Source organism: Mastigoproctus giganteus, chromosome 13 (assembly GCF_048544385.1).
Source record: "Mastigoproctus giganteus isolate SK-2022 chromosome 13, ASM4854438v1, whole genome shotgun sequence".
Taxonomy (NCBI): domain Eukaryota; kingdom Metazoa; phylum Arthropoda; class Arachnida; order Uropygi; family Thelyphonidae; genus Mastigoproctus; species Mastigoproctus giganteus.
In genome coordinates this window covers 24,589,085-24,607,052 of record NC_143587.1, presented here as the reverse complement: position 1 = coordinate 24,607,052, position 17,968 = coordinate 24,589,085, and the positions used below count along the sequence as shown (strand labels likewise).

Here is a 17,968-nt window from a genome sequence, read left to right as displayed (position 1 = left end):
TGACAATTGTCCATTAAATTTCCAGCCTGGGAAAAAATGGAAACCTAAAAGGGGAAAAAAGCTTATTTTGTTATAAGTACAACACTTTGAAAAAAAAAAAAAAAATAATAATTACATTATTTAGAAATAATACTTCTAAATAATCCAATCCAGAATATACATAAAAGAAAAAAATAGATAAACATCATCAAACATATAAAATTAAAAGTGCATCTGTGCCCTCCTCACGAGTTATCTTCATAATTTTGGAAAGTGGGCGACCGAAAACGTCTAAATCCATCTCCAGGTGGATAATCAGATACTTATAAGATTTTATTCAGCAGCCTAAAAATTCAACAGTTAAAAGTAAACTCATAAACGGATCGAAAATTTCTTACCTCTTTCTACATTCTCTTAATTTGCTCCTTTTTAATCCTTGGTACTTCTTCTATCACTGCCACGAATCCTGAAAAATGCACCACTGGTGACTAGATTAGTCATAGCAGGTCATTAACAGGTGAGCAGAGTGAGCTAAGTTACCAATTAATCTCCACTACAATAATTTGAATAATCACAAAAAGTGAACGAGACTATTGTTTAAAATATTTATTTCTCATACAATACTAGTAAGCACCAACATAGTTCAAACATGAAACAGAATCATGTCTGTATCGTGATCAAATTGGCTGTCACTGCTACACACAAAGAATCCAACTAAACTTGGAGATTGTTAACCAGGTAACTTTTAAATGTAATGTAAAATAATATTTAAAAATGCTCGAATTTTTTAGTCCCAAGTTAATTTTTGAATTAGCACTTTTTCTAGAGCATACACTCTTTATTTGTTTTTGACATTTCAATCTTTGTTTTGACACTTTTTGATCTTTCTTTTGACACTTTTCGATCTTTGTTTTTGACACTTTTCGATTTTGTTTTGACACTTTTCGATCTTTGTTTTTGACACTTTTCGATCTTGTTTTGACACTTTTCGATCTTTGTTTTGACACTTTTAAATCATTTGCTGATTACTTGCAGCACTTTGTACTATATTTCAACACTAAGAACGCCAAATATTGACCGCCTCATCATGCAGACGAATTTCTAAATCAATTTGCAAACGAACATACTTGTCTTATCCGATCTTGTTGTAATCAGTGCGAATCTCTAGTCGTTTGCATGTTGAGTTTTCTTATGTCTGGTCAAAGCCGTCTTATAAACGAAATCACGTGAACATACGTTACAACGAAATGTTTCTTTTGAGTCCATGTGCAACTTCATGTGTCGATTAAGACTGGAGGAGGTGGTGTAATATCGGTGGCACGTTTCGCACTGGTATTTTTTCCACGTTTGTAGAAAGTTGTCGATTGGAAAATAGATTTCTCGTCGGTTAGAAATTAGAGTACCTAAACATAAAAATAAATAAGAAAACGTCAAAAAAAAAGATATATATGTTATAGAACATATTCTAAAACTTCTGAAATTCTTATTAATGATAGCATTATTAATAACAGTAAAAACAAAATGGCCACTGATATAAAATCTCTGGCTCTTCTTTAATCCTGAGCACCTCTTCCATCACATTTATACGTTTGGTAGTCATCAATCCCGAAAGCGAAGAACTATTGGTCACTTGGCAAGCCATCATTGGCCAATTAAACTGACCAGTATCTACGAGATAAGTTACGAATTAATTTACACGAGAGTAATTTGAACAATAGAAAAAAAAAAAAAAAAAAGAAAAGAAAGTGGAGAAAGAGACTATTGCTTAAAACATTTATTTCTCAGCTGGTACAGGTTATCATTAACATCACTCCTCAAGAGAAATATAAAGAAAAAATAAGAGTTTATTTTCTAACAGACAGCGAACAAAAACCTTTAAGTGTGAATTAAGATAAATTTTAATTAATTAACTTATAAATGATTTGTGTCATACCATTGTTAATAGAGAAGTACTTAAGTTAATTTTTTCAATTAAAACACTTCTAGATTACACAATTCGTTTCTGATTAAGTTAAAAGAAAAGCACAGCTCACACAGGATTAAAATCCTGTGGTACATTCTGTTAAATCCTGTGGTACATTTCAGCTCACAACCGATTATACACGTGGAATGAAAATTGGTACAGTACACGTGAGACAATCTTGGATATTTCATCTCAGAAACAAAGCACAGCTCGCGCAGGATTAAAATCCTGTGGTACATTCTGTTAAATCCTCTGGTACATTTCAGCTCACAACCGATTGGAATGATAATGGGTACAGTTACACGTGGTCAATCTCGTATATTTCTGGTTCATTGTAGCTGGACTCCTACACATCAGTAGAATGGTGCGTGTTGATGAACAGCTAGTAATTTTTGTGTTGGGTTTTCATATGCCTGGTCAGACTGGCCTTATGAAAGAAATCACGTGAACATATGTCACAACGGAATGCTTCTCTTACGTCTCTGTGCAGCTCCATGTGTTGTTTGAGAACGGTGGCAGTTGTATAAAATCGCCTGCAAACTTGGCATTGATGCTTTTTCCAGGGCTGTAGGAGGTTACGGATTGGCCAATAGGTTCCTTGCCGACGAGGAAAAGGAAGATCTAAACAAATAAGATGAAAAAAAAGTCAATTTTTTTCTGTAATAATAAAACACATTGAAATGGGAAATGGCATACATTTTAAATATTAAAGGAAAAATAAAAGTTACAAAAATAAACTTTTATTATGACTTTAAGGAACTTGTTTTAATTTATTTTGAGAAGTTGGGTTATGCAGATATGAGAATGCAACAGAGCACAAACAACTCTTCCTGCCCGTCCAATCCACTTGTTTGGGAATGTCTTATCTAAAATTTCAAAATTTGATGCTTCATGATGGATTTGGTGCTACTGGAACCAGAGCTTTCTCGCTACTAAACATGACCAAAATGAACTCGCGTTTTAAAATCCAGTAGAATCCTTTTCAATGATGATAAACAGGACCAGTCCATAAAGGATGCAGCGGGCAATGCACACAGGTCCCTGATGAAAAAAGGGACTCAAATGTCCAGTCTGATTGGTCTTTTGAAAAATAAAAAGGATTACTGATGGGAGACATCAATTTTTACTTTCAAACGCCTACGGGTGACTTCATTCTACATCCTGTCTTCTAGGATTTAGGACTAATGGCATTGCAATTTTTGTTTTTCATAAATATTTCCCATTTTCATTAATTAACGAAATTCATTTAACTTATATTTTTATTTAGATAGTATGAATCAGAGCTGAAATACTCAATATGTTCTACGTTGATAATAATATTAGTAAATTAATAAGAGGAGTTTACCTCAATATAGTACGTGGAACACTTCCGTATGATACCCTCCAGAAATTAAAACGGAAAAAACGAAAAAATCGACAACTTACCGGTACATTAAAGTAAAATATAAATAATTAAAGTAAAATATAAATAATTAATTAAAGTAAAATATAAATAATTAAATAATCAATTTAGATTGATTATTTAATTATTAAATTGATTATTTAATTATTTATATTTTACTTTAATTATTTATATTTTACTTTAATGTACCGGTAAGTTGTCGATTTTTTCCTTTTTTCCGTTTTAATTTCTGGAGGGTATCATACGGAAGTGTTCCACGTACTATATTGAGGTAAACTCCTCTTATTAATTTACTTATATTTTTATATAATTCTGTAGCAATTAATCAATCTGAAGTGCCTTGTCCTATTCATATTAAAACAATCGCCACCCTCTCAACTTTTGTTTATTTAAAAGTTTATTTAAAAATTAACACTAAGCATACAGTGACGCGCTCTTTCTCTTTCTCTCAGTCAGCACAATCCTATGTAGTTCGGCCTATCTGTATAGTCGAAGAGAGCAGCTGATTGCAGTTAAAATCTAATTGTAAATATTAAATGAACGAAATCTTGATTTAAAATGCAAAAATCCCAAAAAGAAACATTATCCCTCTATTCTATAAAGTACATATTTATAATTTTTATTTATTTTGATTGAAATATGTAAATTTATTTAAATTTACATAAATTATATTTAAATATTACATATTTTAGCAGAAGAAAAAGTTTTTGAAATATGAATTGCACATAGAAAGGATATTTAAAAACACTTTAAAACTTTGAATATCCAACAGTAATAAAAAAAAATCCACCGAAATCAAAATATAACTTAATAATGGACAGCTGAAACCAGTAAAATCAAATTTATATACAAGCAAAAACTCCTTACCCGAAACTGTGTCTTTCCAGTCTGAATCCTCTTTTTCATGTAGCACATCTAGTTCTTGTTTAATGTTGGGCACCTCCTCCATCGTATTTTCATATTCCAATTCCAAGAACTCTAAAAGTGTAGGACTGTAGGTCGCTACAATATCCATCGTGCGCCAATTCAGCTCCATAGTACCTATGAGATAAGCCACGAGTTAATAATCTACTCTAGAATAAATTGAACAAGTAGAAAAAGGAAAAGAAAGGAAATAAGGTGAACGAGACTATTGCTAAAAACATTTATTTCGCCATACAATTCCAGTAATCGCTAGTAATAACTCAAAGACCAACAGTCCTGCACAAATATTCTATACCTCTCTGAAATTACTGCCATTTTTATAGAAGGAATCACAACCAATTTCGTATGGAATGATAACCAGTGATCATTTCACGCAACTGAATTTCTAGTTCAATATTCGCAACTGAATTTCTAGTTCAATATTCGCAACTGAATTTCTAGTTCAATATTCGCAACTGAATTTCTAGTTCAATATTCGCAACTGAATTTCTAGTTCAATATTCGCAACTGAACACGTCTTCTCATACATCCACCTCCAATCAAATCGATAGAAATGTCTGTTTGAATATCTAGTCATTTTCGTGTTGAGTTTTCTTATGTCTGGTCAGAGTGGTCTTATGCGAAAAGTCACGTGAACAAACATCGCAACGGAATGTTTCTCTTATATCCATGTGCACTTTCATGTGTTGTCTAAGATTTCCTGGGGTCGTATAATAACGGTGGCAAATTTCGCACTGATATTTTTTCCGTGTCTGTAGATTTGGCCAAAAGCTTTCTTTCCGGTGGCAAAATACAAACCCTAAAAAGAAAAAAAAAGCATTTTCATTTTTATTTTGCTATAAGTCAATCTCTGAAAAAGAAAAAATACAAGAATATAAGTTAACTACTTTTACAACTAAAAATTATATAATAAATGAAAGATGCAAATAGAGAAGTGGATGAATCTATCTGTTCATCATGATACCATTATTACCAGTAGAAGAAAACAATGCCAATTCGCGCCCAATAACGATATATCTCAGAGCATCTTTATTATTGTATGAAAAATAATGAAATATAATTAGAAACAATTCTTATTAATGTTCAAGACAAAAGAAAATTTCCTGGAATTTATTGTAATGATGAAATTGATATTTGTCTTATAAGCAAACGATTTTCTGGTACAATTGTTGAAGTCGCGTGGTTTTTTTTTTCTTTCTATACCGTTTTCATTGTTGTTTGATTGTTGTTCTCCAAATTCTCTAGAGAATTTTAATTAGTAAATCAGTACGAACATTTTACAAAAGAGCACGATTTTCTCTCTTTATGCCCATAGATTCACTTTTTTTGAGGAGTCTTGTGCACATTTTGCATCGAAATCTTTGTCTTACTTCTCGATTCACTTTAAAGTGTTGTTTAAGATCGAAGTAAAGGAGCGGTGGCAAAGTTCACACTGGCGAACTTTTCCACCTTGACCTTGCTTTGTTGTGAATTAATTCAAAATTAGGATGAAGAAAAGGTAAACCTAAAAAAAAAAAAAAAAGTAGAGTACTATTGTAGTATTTTTAAATTAATAACATAAATCAGGATAGAAGTTAGTCAATTTTTTCACTTGCAAACACCAGTGACCCAATAGTCACCATAAAAGGTTCTTCCGAGTGGTCAAACGCGGGAGCACAGTAGCGCATCCTTTTTATTTGACCGTGGGTCGAGCCCACGTGAATGCTAAATGCGATAATGTTCTTGTATTCCACCTTGAAAACTTCTTTGACCTATGTCGTCGTATAATAAGAAAATTTATTAATTTCCTTATTATTAACGGCGATTCTGTTATTAAAAATGATCCATGGCTAGACATGTTACTCATAAGAACTTAAAATAAATACAATGGTAAAAAGTTAAAACAAAAAGCATGAAAACTGAGACAATACTCTTATGACACTGCATTAAAATGACTTTTGTTTATTTAGTAAATAACAATACATAATCCACAATACAAATCTAGAGTTGAACCAATTGTTGCGAAGTACAGTTCTCTAATATATTCCATCCCGCGCACTAATGGATGTGAAGTACAATTCTCCGGTACATTTCATCATGCGCGCGCTGGTTATTGTTAACTACTCTCTGGTACACTTACATCACGCGCACTGATTGTTTGAGTATAATTGTCTATACATTTCATCACGCGCACTTACTGTTGTGAAGTATAATTCTCTGGTACATTTCATCACGCGCATAATTCTCTGGTACATTTCATCACGCGCATAATTCTCTGGTACATTTCATCACGCGCATAAGTCTCTGGTACATTTCATCACGCGCATAACTCTCTGGTACATTTCATCGCGCGCATAACTCTCTGGTACATTTCATCGCGCGCATAACTCTCTGGTACATTTCATCGCGCGCATAATTCTCTGGTACATTTCATCGCGCCCATAATTCTCTGGTACACTTCACTTCGTGCCTGATTGTTGCTAAATTATATATTTTCAACAACAGACAGTACACTTTTAATATTGTGATAAACTTACTTATTAAGATTACTTAGCGAGCAAAATCAATCCATAAAACGTGATCATTCTTTTTATGTCTCGTGAGGCTCTTTTTATGCGAGAAATTACGAGAGCAGATATCACAAGGAAATCTCTCTCTTACATCCATGTGCAATTTCATGTGTTCCTTCAGACTGCTCGGGGTGGTATACTGGCGGTGACACAGGTTGCAAGGATATTTTTCTCGGATTTTCATATGCTGTTTCATGTGAATTTTAAGATTTCCCGAGCTGGCGTATTGTCGGTGGCAAACTTCACAGCGATACTTCCTCCAGGATTTACATTTATTGAGAAACTGATAGACGAAGGGTGAATCTAAAAGAAAAAAAAAAAAAAAAAAAGAAATAGAATAAGAAATAAGATTCAATATTTTCTTTATTATATCGCAACTAACAATAAATTTTGAATGTTTAATAAAGAATAAAAACATACAATACAGATGAACTAAATACAATTAAATAAATTCTATGCTTCAATGCAGCATAGCATTTAAGAATCGTAAACCTAGATTCGAACAAATTCAATGAAGGATGTTTAGATGCAAACATAAAAATTGGTTTTCTGATGACAGAAAATATGTTTCAATTGACACTCTTGTGAAGGAAATGCCTTAATTATATTGGGGTGTAGGGGGGCTGTTTTGAAAGACCTCATAACTGATTTGGATATTAACTGGCTATTCCAATAAATGTAATATATTTTTTAGAATTTCAAAGAAAACTCAACAAGTTTTAAAAATTTAAAGTTTTATTTTTAATTTGTAAATAAAAAATCCAAATTTTTCAGGAAAAAATGGTGATTGTTCAGCAAAAAAATTCATATTCAGAAAAAAATTATATTGTTCAGCAAAAATTCAAATAATTTAGCAAAAAGTTCAGATTGTTCAGGAAAAAACTGAGTTTTCAGCAAAACAACAATAAATGGACAATCTATAAATACTTAAAATACAATTCTAGAAATACTCAAAATAATTTAAAACTTCTCACGTATTGAACACGCATGTCCTGTTATGAGTGGCACATTTTTTTCTGATGTCGAATTAGATTAGTTTTGTACGTGAATTCATGCAAGCATGTACTACACCGAAATGTCTCTCTCACATCCATGTGCATCTTCATGTGTAGTCGAAGATTTCCAGCTGTTGAGAAATCACGATGGCAAAATTTGCACGGAAAAATTTCTCTAATATTCTTATGAAGCTTCAAGTGTTGCTTGAGACTCTGCTCGGTCGTGTAGCGTCGTTGGCAGATGTCGCAACAATATTTGGCCCATGGCTTCTGTCTGTTGTGAACCGGCCCATATAGTCCTTGATGAGGGACGAATTTTGAACCTAAAAAATAACGTTATAACCTTTTCAGTTTCATATTATCAAATAGATTTTTATAGAAAATTATATGAAGACAAAATTGTCGCTAATTGCTAGTGTTGGTTTTTAGAACGAGTTCTGTAACACCAATTGACTTCAAAGATCTTGTTCAGTCGGTATTTTGGCAAATATTTTTCAACTTCTTGCTAATGCAAAACATTAACAAAATTAATAAAAATAATTCAAAATAACCACAAAGCTCTAGTGTTACTGACCATACCGTACCAATGAAAATCAGAAAAATATTGAAAGAGAACATTTGGTAAGACAAATAAACAGTACTCTGCTTAGTCTGCAATGCACAGTTCAATTATTATATTGAACTATGCATTAGATGAGAGTTAGAGTACTTTAACTATGCAATGGTTCTTGTAATTCTTGAACCATTGCAAAGTATTATATGTTTCATTTGATCCCCGGTTCTTAAACTGTGCAGGGAGACCATTCTTGGGGTGTGTTAGGGATGGGGAACTGTGATGATTGTTATAAAAATTTAAAATCAATAATAACAGTCACAGACTACATGAAATCGAATTATTCAGTGGCCTAACAACAGTGAAAAACAAACTGATGCTTTTTTATGTTTCTATTATTCTGTTCATCACCTTCCATACCTAGTCTATGAAACTCATTGCGATGATTTTAATCCCATAATGCAGTCCATCAAAACGAATTTCATAAAACGTAAACAGCGCCTCCGGTGACAGAAATCTCGATTACAAAACTGCAGTGCACCAATTGTGACTCACTGTAATGTAATAAAATTTGCTGAATTTTTACTGTCAAATTGTGTCAAAAATGTAAAAAATTTACAATCTACAACTTCCTGGTATAGGTGAATTACCATACTTTTAAATATTAAACTTATATTTAGAGAATACTCAAAAATACTCACAATGATATTTTTAGAATGATTAAACGAGGGGGAAAAAGTGTTTGAAATTATGTTTATTTTCAAAAAATTTTATTTCTCAAAATATTCTTGAACAGTGGAACAAACAGAATAATAACTTTTGAAAACAGACAGTAGGGTCTTAAAATATCAACATTATAATTATAAAAAGAGATTAAACTAGTTATTTTAACAACAGAAACAATTAATAATTATTCAATTACAACACCAAAAAGGCACACACGATATAGTTACTGACCAAAAAATTAGAAATCTTTTTCAATTGGCACCAATAGATAATTAAACGGTATGCAAATGTAGATGGTCACGTGGTATGGTTACACTCCTTGGTATCACATAAGTACTGTATGGTTTCTTGGTGTTCTTGGATGGTCTGGTCATTGGGAAGACAGATGACCTTTCCAATTTTCAGAAAGATGTTATTGATGGAGCATATTTAACAGGAGCCACAATTGAGAAAACAAAGGATATCATCAGTGCGTCAAGAGCAACCATCTCAAAAGAGTGGAACACACGATTAAGGTAGATTTCCAAAATCTACCATAGGCGCCTAATTCTCCAGATCTGAATCATCCCAGTGAGAATAACTGATATTTTGGAAAGAGTAGTTTGGCTCCACAGTTTTATACTGATCACAGTACAGCAGCTGACAAACATCCTGATGGAAGAATGGTCAAATCTGGGGATGGGCTTCCTCAGACACCTAATGGAATCAGTGCCACGGCTTTCAAGGGCTGTAATTCGAGCCAAAGGTGGAAGGTTTCCAATTTTTAAGCCAGTGAATGTATCTCTCTTTATTAACTTGGCAATGAAAGTTTGTAGTTTCCTTGGTATTGAACAACTTTCTACTTTGCACATTTTATTTACACAAAATAATTGCATTTAAATAGAATCATTAAATTCATAACTAGAAGTGATGCGATTTTCTTTGATGTTTGGCAAGGGTATGCTTATGAGAGTATGCACGAGAACAGGTGCTACAACGAAATACTTCACGCACATCCATGTGCTGCTTCATGTGCATTTTAAGGTTTCCAGAAGTTGAGAAATCTCGGTGGCAAACTTTGCAAGGAAAAACTTCTTTTAAATTTGTATGCAACTTCTTCTGGTGTTTTCTAAGATATTCTCTAGTGGTGTAGCATCTTTGGCATTCTTCACAGCGATATTTTGCCCAAGATTTCTGTCGATTGTGAACTGGTCCATATTGAGTCTTTTGTAGAACCAAATGAGAACCTAACAGTAAACAAATATTGCCTTATCAGCAATTAAATAATTGTAGTAATTGCTTTAAGATAATGTGGAGACAAATATAAAAGGATTGGTAAGAAAGGAATTGTTAATAAAAGAAAAGGAGAAAAACACCGAAAACATTATATATTACTTACTTTGCACCATGACATACATGGTAAACTATCCTTCCTTGTTGAAAATTATAACCTATCCTTATTACTCTACCACCTTTTACTCTTAACGTTGAAGATTCTTAACTCCTCTTTCAGGAATTTTTAGTTCTGAAAAAGCATAAACCCTGCCGTCTATCGGGAAAATCTCTTACCAAAGTATAAATCAATTTATAACACAATGGCTGATGCTATTTCGCAAAGGATTGATTGAAATATTGAACGGAGTTGAATAGCTTCTAACAGTTCGTGGATTGAGGATGAGTTCTTCGGCGTCGGACGGAGATTTTAGGATTTCACCCTCTTCGTTCATTCTTGCGGTCGATTTCTTCTTTGGAAATTTGAAATGAAATAATAAGGAGAACCCCTCATGGATGGAACCCTCATGAATTGGTCAACTTGCAACTACTTCGTTGCAAGTTGACCAATTTCAATATAAATCTTCCACAAGAAGTAGGACAGAAAGTCCCTACTCCAAGAAAACGAGACTGCAGGGATTTTAAGGCCAGAATAGAAAATCCAATTTGCATAAAATTATTGAAATTTTAATTTAAGCAAAAAAAGATTCATTTACAATCAAACTATGCGGAGTGAGTTGAAGCATCCGGGATTTGGTAGTCGTGTGCCCATTCGAAAGCACTTCTTTTGTAATAAAATCGAAAGATGGGACTGGAATTGTGCCACCAGTGACAAGACTGGACTGCCGAACAGTGGAAAAAGATCACATGGTCTTACGTGTGCCGATTTAGACTTTTTTTGCACTGATGGTAGGATGAAAGCGTGGCTATCTCGTGTCCACCAATCGCTTAGAGGTGGTATCAAGATATGGGGTATGTTCTTCTGGTACAGACTGGTCCCACTCATACAATTAGGAGTTAGTATCACTTCCAATGATATTCTTCCTGTCGGACCAACATCACCCCGCATTGCTTTTTTTTATCCGGATTGCGATGGATTCTTTAAAAATTACAAGGCAACTATTAAACGTGCAAAAATTGTATCTGAATGGTTCCAGATTCTACCTTTGCAGACTAATTCTCCAGATCTGAATCCATTTGAGAATATCTGGGATATGCTGAAAAGATCATTTCAACTCCACAGTTCTCTATCGACCACAATACAACAGCTGACAAATATCCTGATGGACGAATAGCCACATCTGGAGCTAGGCTCTTCAGACGCCTAGGAATCCTGCCGCGACTTGCAAGAGCTGTAATTGGGGCCAAAGGTGGAATGTTTCCAATATTTAAACCAGTGAGTGTATCTCTCTTTGTTCACTTGGTAATGAAACTTGTAGTTTCCTTGGTATTGAACAATGAATCAAGTTTATAATTTGCATATCTGATATACAGAAAATAATTGCATTAACAATCGAAATGTATCATTACTTTCATAACTAGAAGTGATGCGATTTTCTTTGATGTTCCGCAAGACTATGCTTATAAGAGTAAACACGAGAACAGGTGTTTCACCGAGATACTTCTTGCACATCCATGTGCATCTTCATGTGTATTTTAAGGTTTCCAGAAGTTGAGAAATCTCGGTAGCAAACTTTGCAAGGAAAAACTTCCTTCAAATTTGTATCCAACTTCAGGTGTCTTTTAAGATATTCTCTAGTGGTGTAGCTTCTGTGGCATACTTCACAGCGATATTTTGCCCAAGATTTCTGTCGGTTGTGAACCAGTCCATACTGAGTCATTTGGAGAACCAAATGGGACCCTAAGAAAACAAATATTGCCTTATCAGGATATAGCAATGGTAATTGCTAAAAGATAATGTGTACACAAATATAAAAGGATTGGGTTATTTTTGATTGGGAAAGGATTATTTTAGGAGTTTATCCTCTTCAATTCACTCCTGTGAACGATTGCCTCTTTGGAATGAATAATTATCTGCTTTTATTGCACATCTTATGTAATATTAATCTTTTGAAAACAAATATTTTATTCAAAAAAGAAAAACCTATGTCCACAGCTAAACAGTAAGGAATATTACTTTTTTAAATTAAGAATGCAATATTTTCTGATGTGTAAGGAGGTTCTTCCTGTATAAGAATTCTCTAAAGCACGTGTTGCAACGAAATCTTTCGCGTACATCCATATGCATCTTCATGTGGGACTTCAGGTTGGAAGCAGTTGAGAAATCTCTTTGGCAAACTTTGCAAGGAAACACCTCCCTCAATTTCTTATGCAATTTCAAGTGTTGCTTGAGATATCTTTCAGTGGTGTATCGCCGCTGGCACACCTCACAGCAATATTTTGCCCATGGCTTTTGTCGGTGGTGAACCGGCCCGTATTGTGCCTCTTGAAGAACAAAATGGGGACCTAAAAAAAAAAAAAAAATAGGTAACGTAATATCAGTGGTTTCTATGAGAAATATTCTTTAAAGACAAAACACGGTTATAAAAAATGGGCAATGCAGATTCCATAGTACTTTAGAGAGGTCTAAAGGATATACACTCATGAGCCAAAACATTATGACCACATATCTAATAGCGCGTTGGGCAGCCTTTTGCCATCATAACCGCTTAGCGTAGACTCCGCGAGACCGTGGAAGGTGTCCTCGGGTATCCTGGACCAAGTGGACAGAAGGACGTCCAGGAGTTCGACAACTGAGCGAGGCACTAGCGTGGACTGGCGAATGCTGCATTCCATCGCATCCCACAAATGTTCGATCTGATTGATGTCGGGGGAATTTGGCGATCAGGTGAGCACACGAAATGTTTGGACATGAGCCTCGAACATTCCTGTACAATGCCACCTTATGACATTGGAAACTGTCTTGTTGAAACAGTCGAGTGCCATCAAGGCACATAATCATCATGTAGAGCAAAACTTGGTCCGAAACAATGCCGAGGCAAGATCTAGCAGTGAGGGTGTGCCTAATGTGAATTAGGCGACCCAGTGATGTCCATGAAAACAACCTACAAACCATGATACCACTGTGCCGGCCTGTTTTCTTCCAATTGCGCAGTCTGGTTGCAGCTGTTCACTTGCTTGCTGTCAAATACGCACGCTTCCATTGGCATGATGGAGCTGGAACCTTGAGTCATCATATCAGACGACTCTTTTCCAGTCGCCCCCATGTCTAGGAACGGTGCTCCTGTGCTCCTGTTTCCGAGCACAGCATCCAGTGTCTGCTGGATGCTGTGCTCGGAAACGTTACTTTCTGCGCTCTGGTTGTAGTCTGCCGTTAACTGAGGGATTGTGAACATGTTGTCCCAGAAAGCACATGCCAAATGCAGTTCACCTCAACTATCAACCAGTGCTGGTTTTCCTGTCCAAGCACTCTGGATGGTTGTATGTCCCTCTTCTCACAAATTCCTTCCACATCTTCACTATGGCAGTTCTCGAACAGCCAACAATGTCTGCGGTTGCTGAGATGCTGGCCCCACCCTCCTGGCGCCACAAATCATTCTCCGTTCAAACTCTACCAGGTTCTTCCATTTACCCATTGCACGTGCTTCGTACCGATGAACTGACAGACACTACTGTGTCGTCACTATATATGGTACGCTGGTCGGGTAGTCATAATGTTTTGGCTCATGGGTGTATCTGTAAAATTTATTGGACATGCAAATTTTGAGTTGGTATGAGTAATAAAAAATCTATTTAAGAATGACGTAAAAATATTATAACGAAAAAAAGAACCAGTTTTTCTGAACTATCAAAATATTTATTGTTTATGCAATTACCAATGAAAAAAACTCAACAAGAGTCCAAGAACTATTTTTACAGTTTACTTTTGTTTACGAGATGTACATCCATGAGCATCTTCATGTCCCGTTTAAGGGTGTCGACAATGGAGAAACCTCGCTTGCAAAACTTTGCAAGGGAATACTTCTCCCAACTTCTTATGGAATTCCAGGCATCATCTGAGGTGATATTCAGTGGTGTAGCATTTCTGACAGATTGTCATGGAAATTCTGCCCATGGATTTTGACGGTTGTCAACTGGCCAGTATTGTATCTCTTCAAAGACAAAATGAGAACCTAAAAAAAAAATAAAGAACGCTGTCGTAAAAGGTCACATAGTTAATCTTTAAAGAATGTTTGTTAAGGACAAGTAATTTTGAAAATGTGAAAGATTACTCATAAAACCATCAGATCCGTTCAAAAATCTACTTACCATAGACACAGACCATGGATATCCGCAATGATAAATTTCCTCATATCTTTTTCTGAAAGGCAAAGGAAGAAATTGCTAGCTGTCGAGATGGATTTTTGGAGAAGATCAGCCCAAAGATCTAAATTATAAAGGATTAGGAATGAAGACATAAGAAAAGCAATGGAAGCTCAAATAAACAACATTGACAAAATGGAACAAAAAAGAGTAGAATGGTATGGATATGTTATGAGAATGGAGGAAGAGAGCCCACCTAAAAAAAGCAATGGAATGGACACTCCTAGAAGGAAAAGGAGAGGAAGACCTAGAAGTATATGGATGGAGGGAGTGAGGATGGCTATGGAAAAGAGGAAATTGAAGAATGGAGACTGGAAGGACAGAAAAGAATGGAGGAACAAAATTAAAATATTAACAAAAAAAGTTAAGTCCAGGATAACCGTTGATACAAGGAGAAGAAGATATCTTTTTCTTCTCCTCTGGTGTCCTGTGTGATTCAGTTCGCGAATTATTGTGGAAATCGTGCCCCAAAACGCACAACAAACTATAAATTAGCTTGAAACTTCTCCGGCTAAGAAATGACACTGAAAATAAAAGGGTTGCTTTAAATACGATAAAAGACCTTATATCGTAAATGCCAATTCTCTGATGATAAGAATATGAAAATAGTCTTGAAACGTTGGTTGTAATAAACAGTTTAATTTTAACAGCGCAACATTTTCTATCAACAAACTCCAGTAAGATGATATAATCGTCCACTTGAACGGTGGAAACTTCTTTTATCAGATTGCAGAGAGCAAAGTTCAAGTTTTACATTTCCAAAAGAGTGCATTAGTGTTGTTGAAAGGAAGAAACAGCGATTTTAAATCCAGAAGCATATTTATTCTGCATTTAGCTGTTCAAAATAACGTTAAACAACATGGTATATCAGCAAGCTATTTTTTTCTGATATTACATCCATTTTGAGGTCACTATAATAACAATCGATAAATTTATTTATCAAAAATAAGAAAAAAAGTCTACTCTTAAGTAGCGACAAGAATAAAATAACGTAAATGTGTTTTTAGGTGAACATCTTATCTCACGAATCACTGCTCACTTTACACTAGGAACCTGTGCTTTTTATAACTAACGGTGACAGAATTTCTTCTGATGACGTAAGAGACTTGTCTTATATGTGAATTCACGCAAACATTTCTCACACGAATACGTTTCTCGCACATCCATGTGCATCTTCATGTGCAGTTTAAGATTTCCAGCAGTTGAGAAATCTCGATGGCACACTTCGCAAGGAAATACTTCTCTTATGTTCTTATGAAGTTTTAAGTGTTGTTTGAGGTAGTGTTCGGTGGTGTACGATCGATGGCAAACTTCGCAACGATATCTTGCCCATGGCTTCTGTTTGTTGTGAACCGGTCCGTACTGGACGTCTTGAAGAACAAAATGAGAACCTAAAAGAGAAACACCTCACTGTCAAAGTTATTGAAATATTGATTATAATAGAAAGAGTGCATTCTTATTAATAAGCAAAACATAAAAATAAAGCACAGTTAGAAGATAAAATATGTTTGACACATAGTCCATAAATTGAGTCCATAGAGTCTACAAAATTCAAGGAATTTTATTAAAAGATCTATTGGCAGATATCTTAAGAAAGAAACCTTCCAAAATCTCTAGGGATTTTTTCATAACATTACACCCAGGACCGGCATTAAGGGCAGATGAACAGGGTGGTCACCTGGAATGCCACTGCATTAGGGTGCCGGCCAAGGACCATTTAGGGAGGATATCACGCGTCTTTTCCAGGGATCCGTTTAGGTTTACACCGGCTCTGATTACGATGTCATATAAGATCAATTCAGTGAGTTCCTCGATTAACACCAGACATAACAACCACCCTGTGTACTTTTTGTGTTCAGTTGCTGAATATTCAAATTGAACTCATTCTTTCTCAGTAAACTCTCAATTCAATTATTGAACGTATAACTGATGTGAATAAATCAATGAAAATTATGTCTTAATTAATACCAATACTAAAAAAGTACATAATACAAAAATAAAGTAGTCATATGGTACTATGTACACATATAAAATTCCAGTCAGGTCCAAAATATTAATTTTTCCGTTGAGATGATATTTTTTGAGTAACAGCAATGACATATCCAAAGCGACTCATCTTTCCAGTTTTATTCTGTTGTGCAAACAACAGATTGTGTACTTGTGATGGTCAGTCGATTGATAATTGCCGTTTGTGAGAGTAAAATGCTGCTAGTATTTTACCTCTCACAGCGCTGTTAAGAATTGGATTCTCCAATTGAAATGTACACAGCCAACCTGAGGAATGGTATTCAGACATATCCGCCTTTATCTGAAATATTTTAATTTGGTTCCAACGGTCATCTCCTGTTTGGGACTCGGTGAGGTCACGTCTCTGGGTAGTCGTACAGGGGGCATGTTTGGGTGGGAAGACCATGGTCCCGCTGGTACCTACTGATCAAAGTTTCACTAGAAACTCCTACAATTCCATTTCTGACAATGTGCGCCCTTTTTGGTGACCGCCTAATTTTAAATAAAATTCATTTGGAATTAATAGTGCAAGAGATTCAAATATAGGTAGTAGTGTACACAATAAATAAATAAAATTTAATGGAGTAATGCAAAAATAGAGAAATAGTTACAGTATAATAGAGAAATATATAATGGTAAAAATATTTCAATGACTTGCATTTAATATTCGTATTTCGAAAGTATATAAATTGAATTTGAAATGTGTACAAAAGTCTGTAAGCTTTAAATACTGAAATAAAATGAATGCTGGAAACTGTGGTATAAACCAATTTTATTGTAACGGTGCTGCAGTGTAATATCTTTTCCACTTTGCACATAAAAAATGATTTTGGCACGTCCACGTCCATTGTGTTGGGTAGACAGAAAGTTACAGAATCGAAACAATAACTCAAAAATACTGAGTGAGTCCACAGCTAACAGTGCAACATGAATCCACAGCTAACAGTGCAACTTCTTCTTCCACAGCTAACAGTGCAACTTCTTCTTCCACAGCTAACAGTGCAACTTCTTCTTCCACAGGTAACAGTGCAACATGAATCCACAGCTAGCAGTGCAAGGAACTTTTCTGGTGCCTCAACAGACTGCTCTTATAGGTGAATTCGTGTAAACACGTGTTACATCGAAATATTTTTCGTACATCCATGTGCATTTGCATGTGTCGCTTCAGGCTGCTGGCTGCAGAGAAATCTCGATTGCACACTTTGCAAGGAAATACCTCCCTTACAGTTTTATGCAGCTTTAAATGCTTTTTGAAATACTGTTCGGTGGTGTAGCGTCGGTGGCACATCACGCAGG

At 35.0% G+C, this 17,968-nt stretch overlaps 1 protein-coding gene across 1 annotated transcript; it reads right to left on the bottom strand.

Annotated features, from left to right (window-relative positions):
* Window positions 1-2,324: 2,324 nt before the first annotated feature.
* On the bottom strand, window positions 2,325-4,381 carry LOC150075874 (uncharacterized). The gene is made up of 2 exons (XM_090387915.1): window positions 4,212-4,381; window positions 2,325-2,563 (listed from the first exon to the last, which is right to left on the bottom strand). The coding sequence occupies exons 1-2, from the start codon at window positions 4,378-4,380 to the stop codon at window positions 2,325-2,327; spliced, it is 408 nt and encodes a 135-aa protein (XP_090244041.1). The 5' UTR covers window position 4,381.
* Between the last annotated feature and the right edge of the window lie 13,587 nt (window positions 4,382-17,968).

Coding starts and splice junctions, on each gene's coding strand:
- LOC150075874 (XM_090387915.1), bottom strand. CDS start 4,380: ATGGAGCTGAATTGGCGCACGATGGATATTGTAGCGACCTACAGTCCT. Junction 2,564..4,211: donor CTGGAAAGACACAGTTTCGG/GTAAGGAGTTTT, acceptor TTATTTGTTTAG/ATCTTCCTTTTCCTCGTCGG.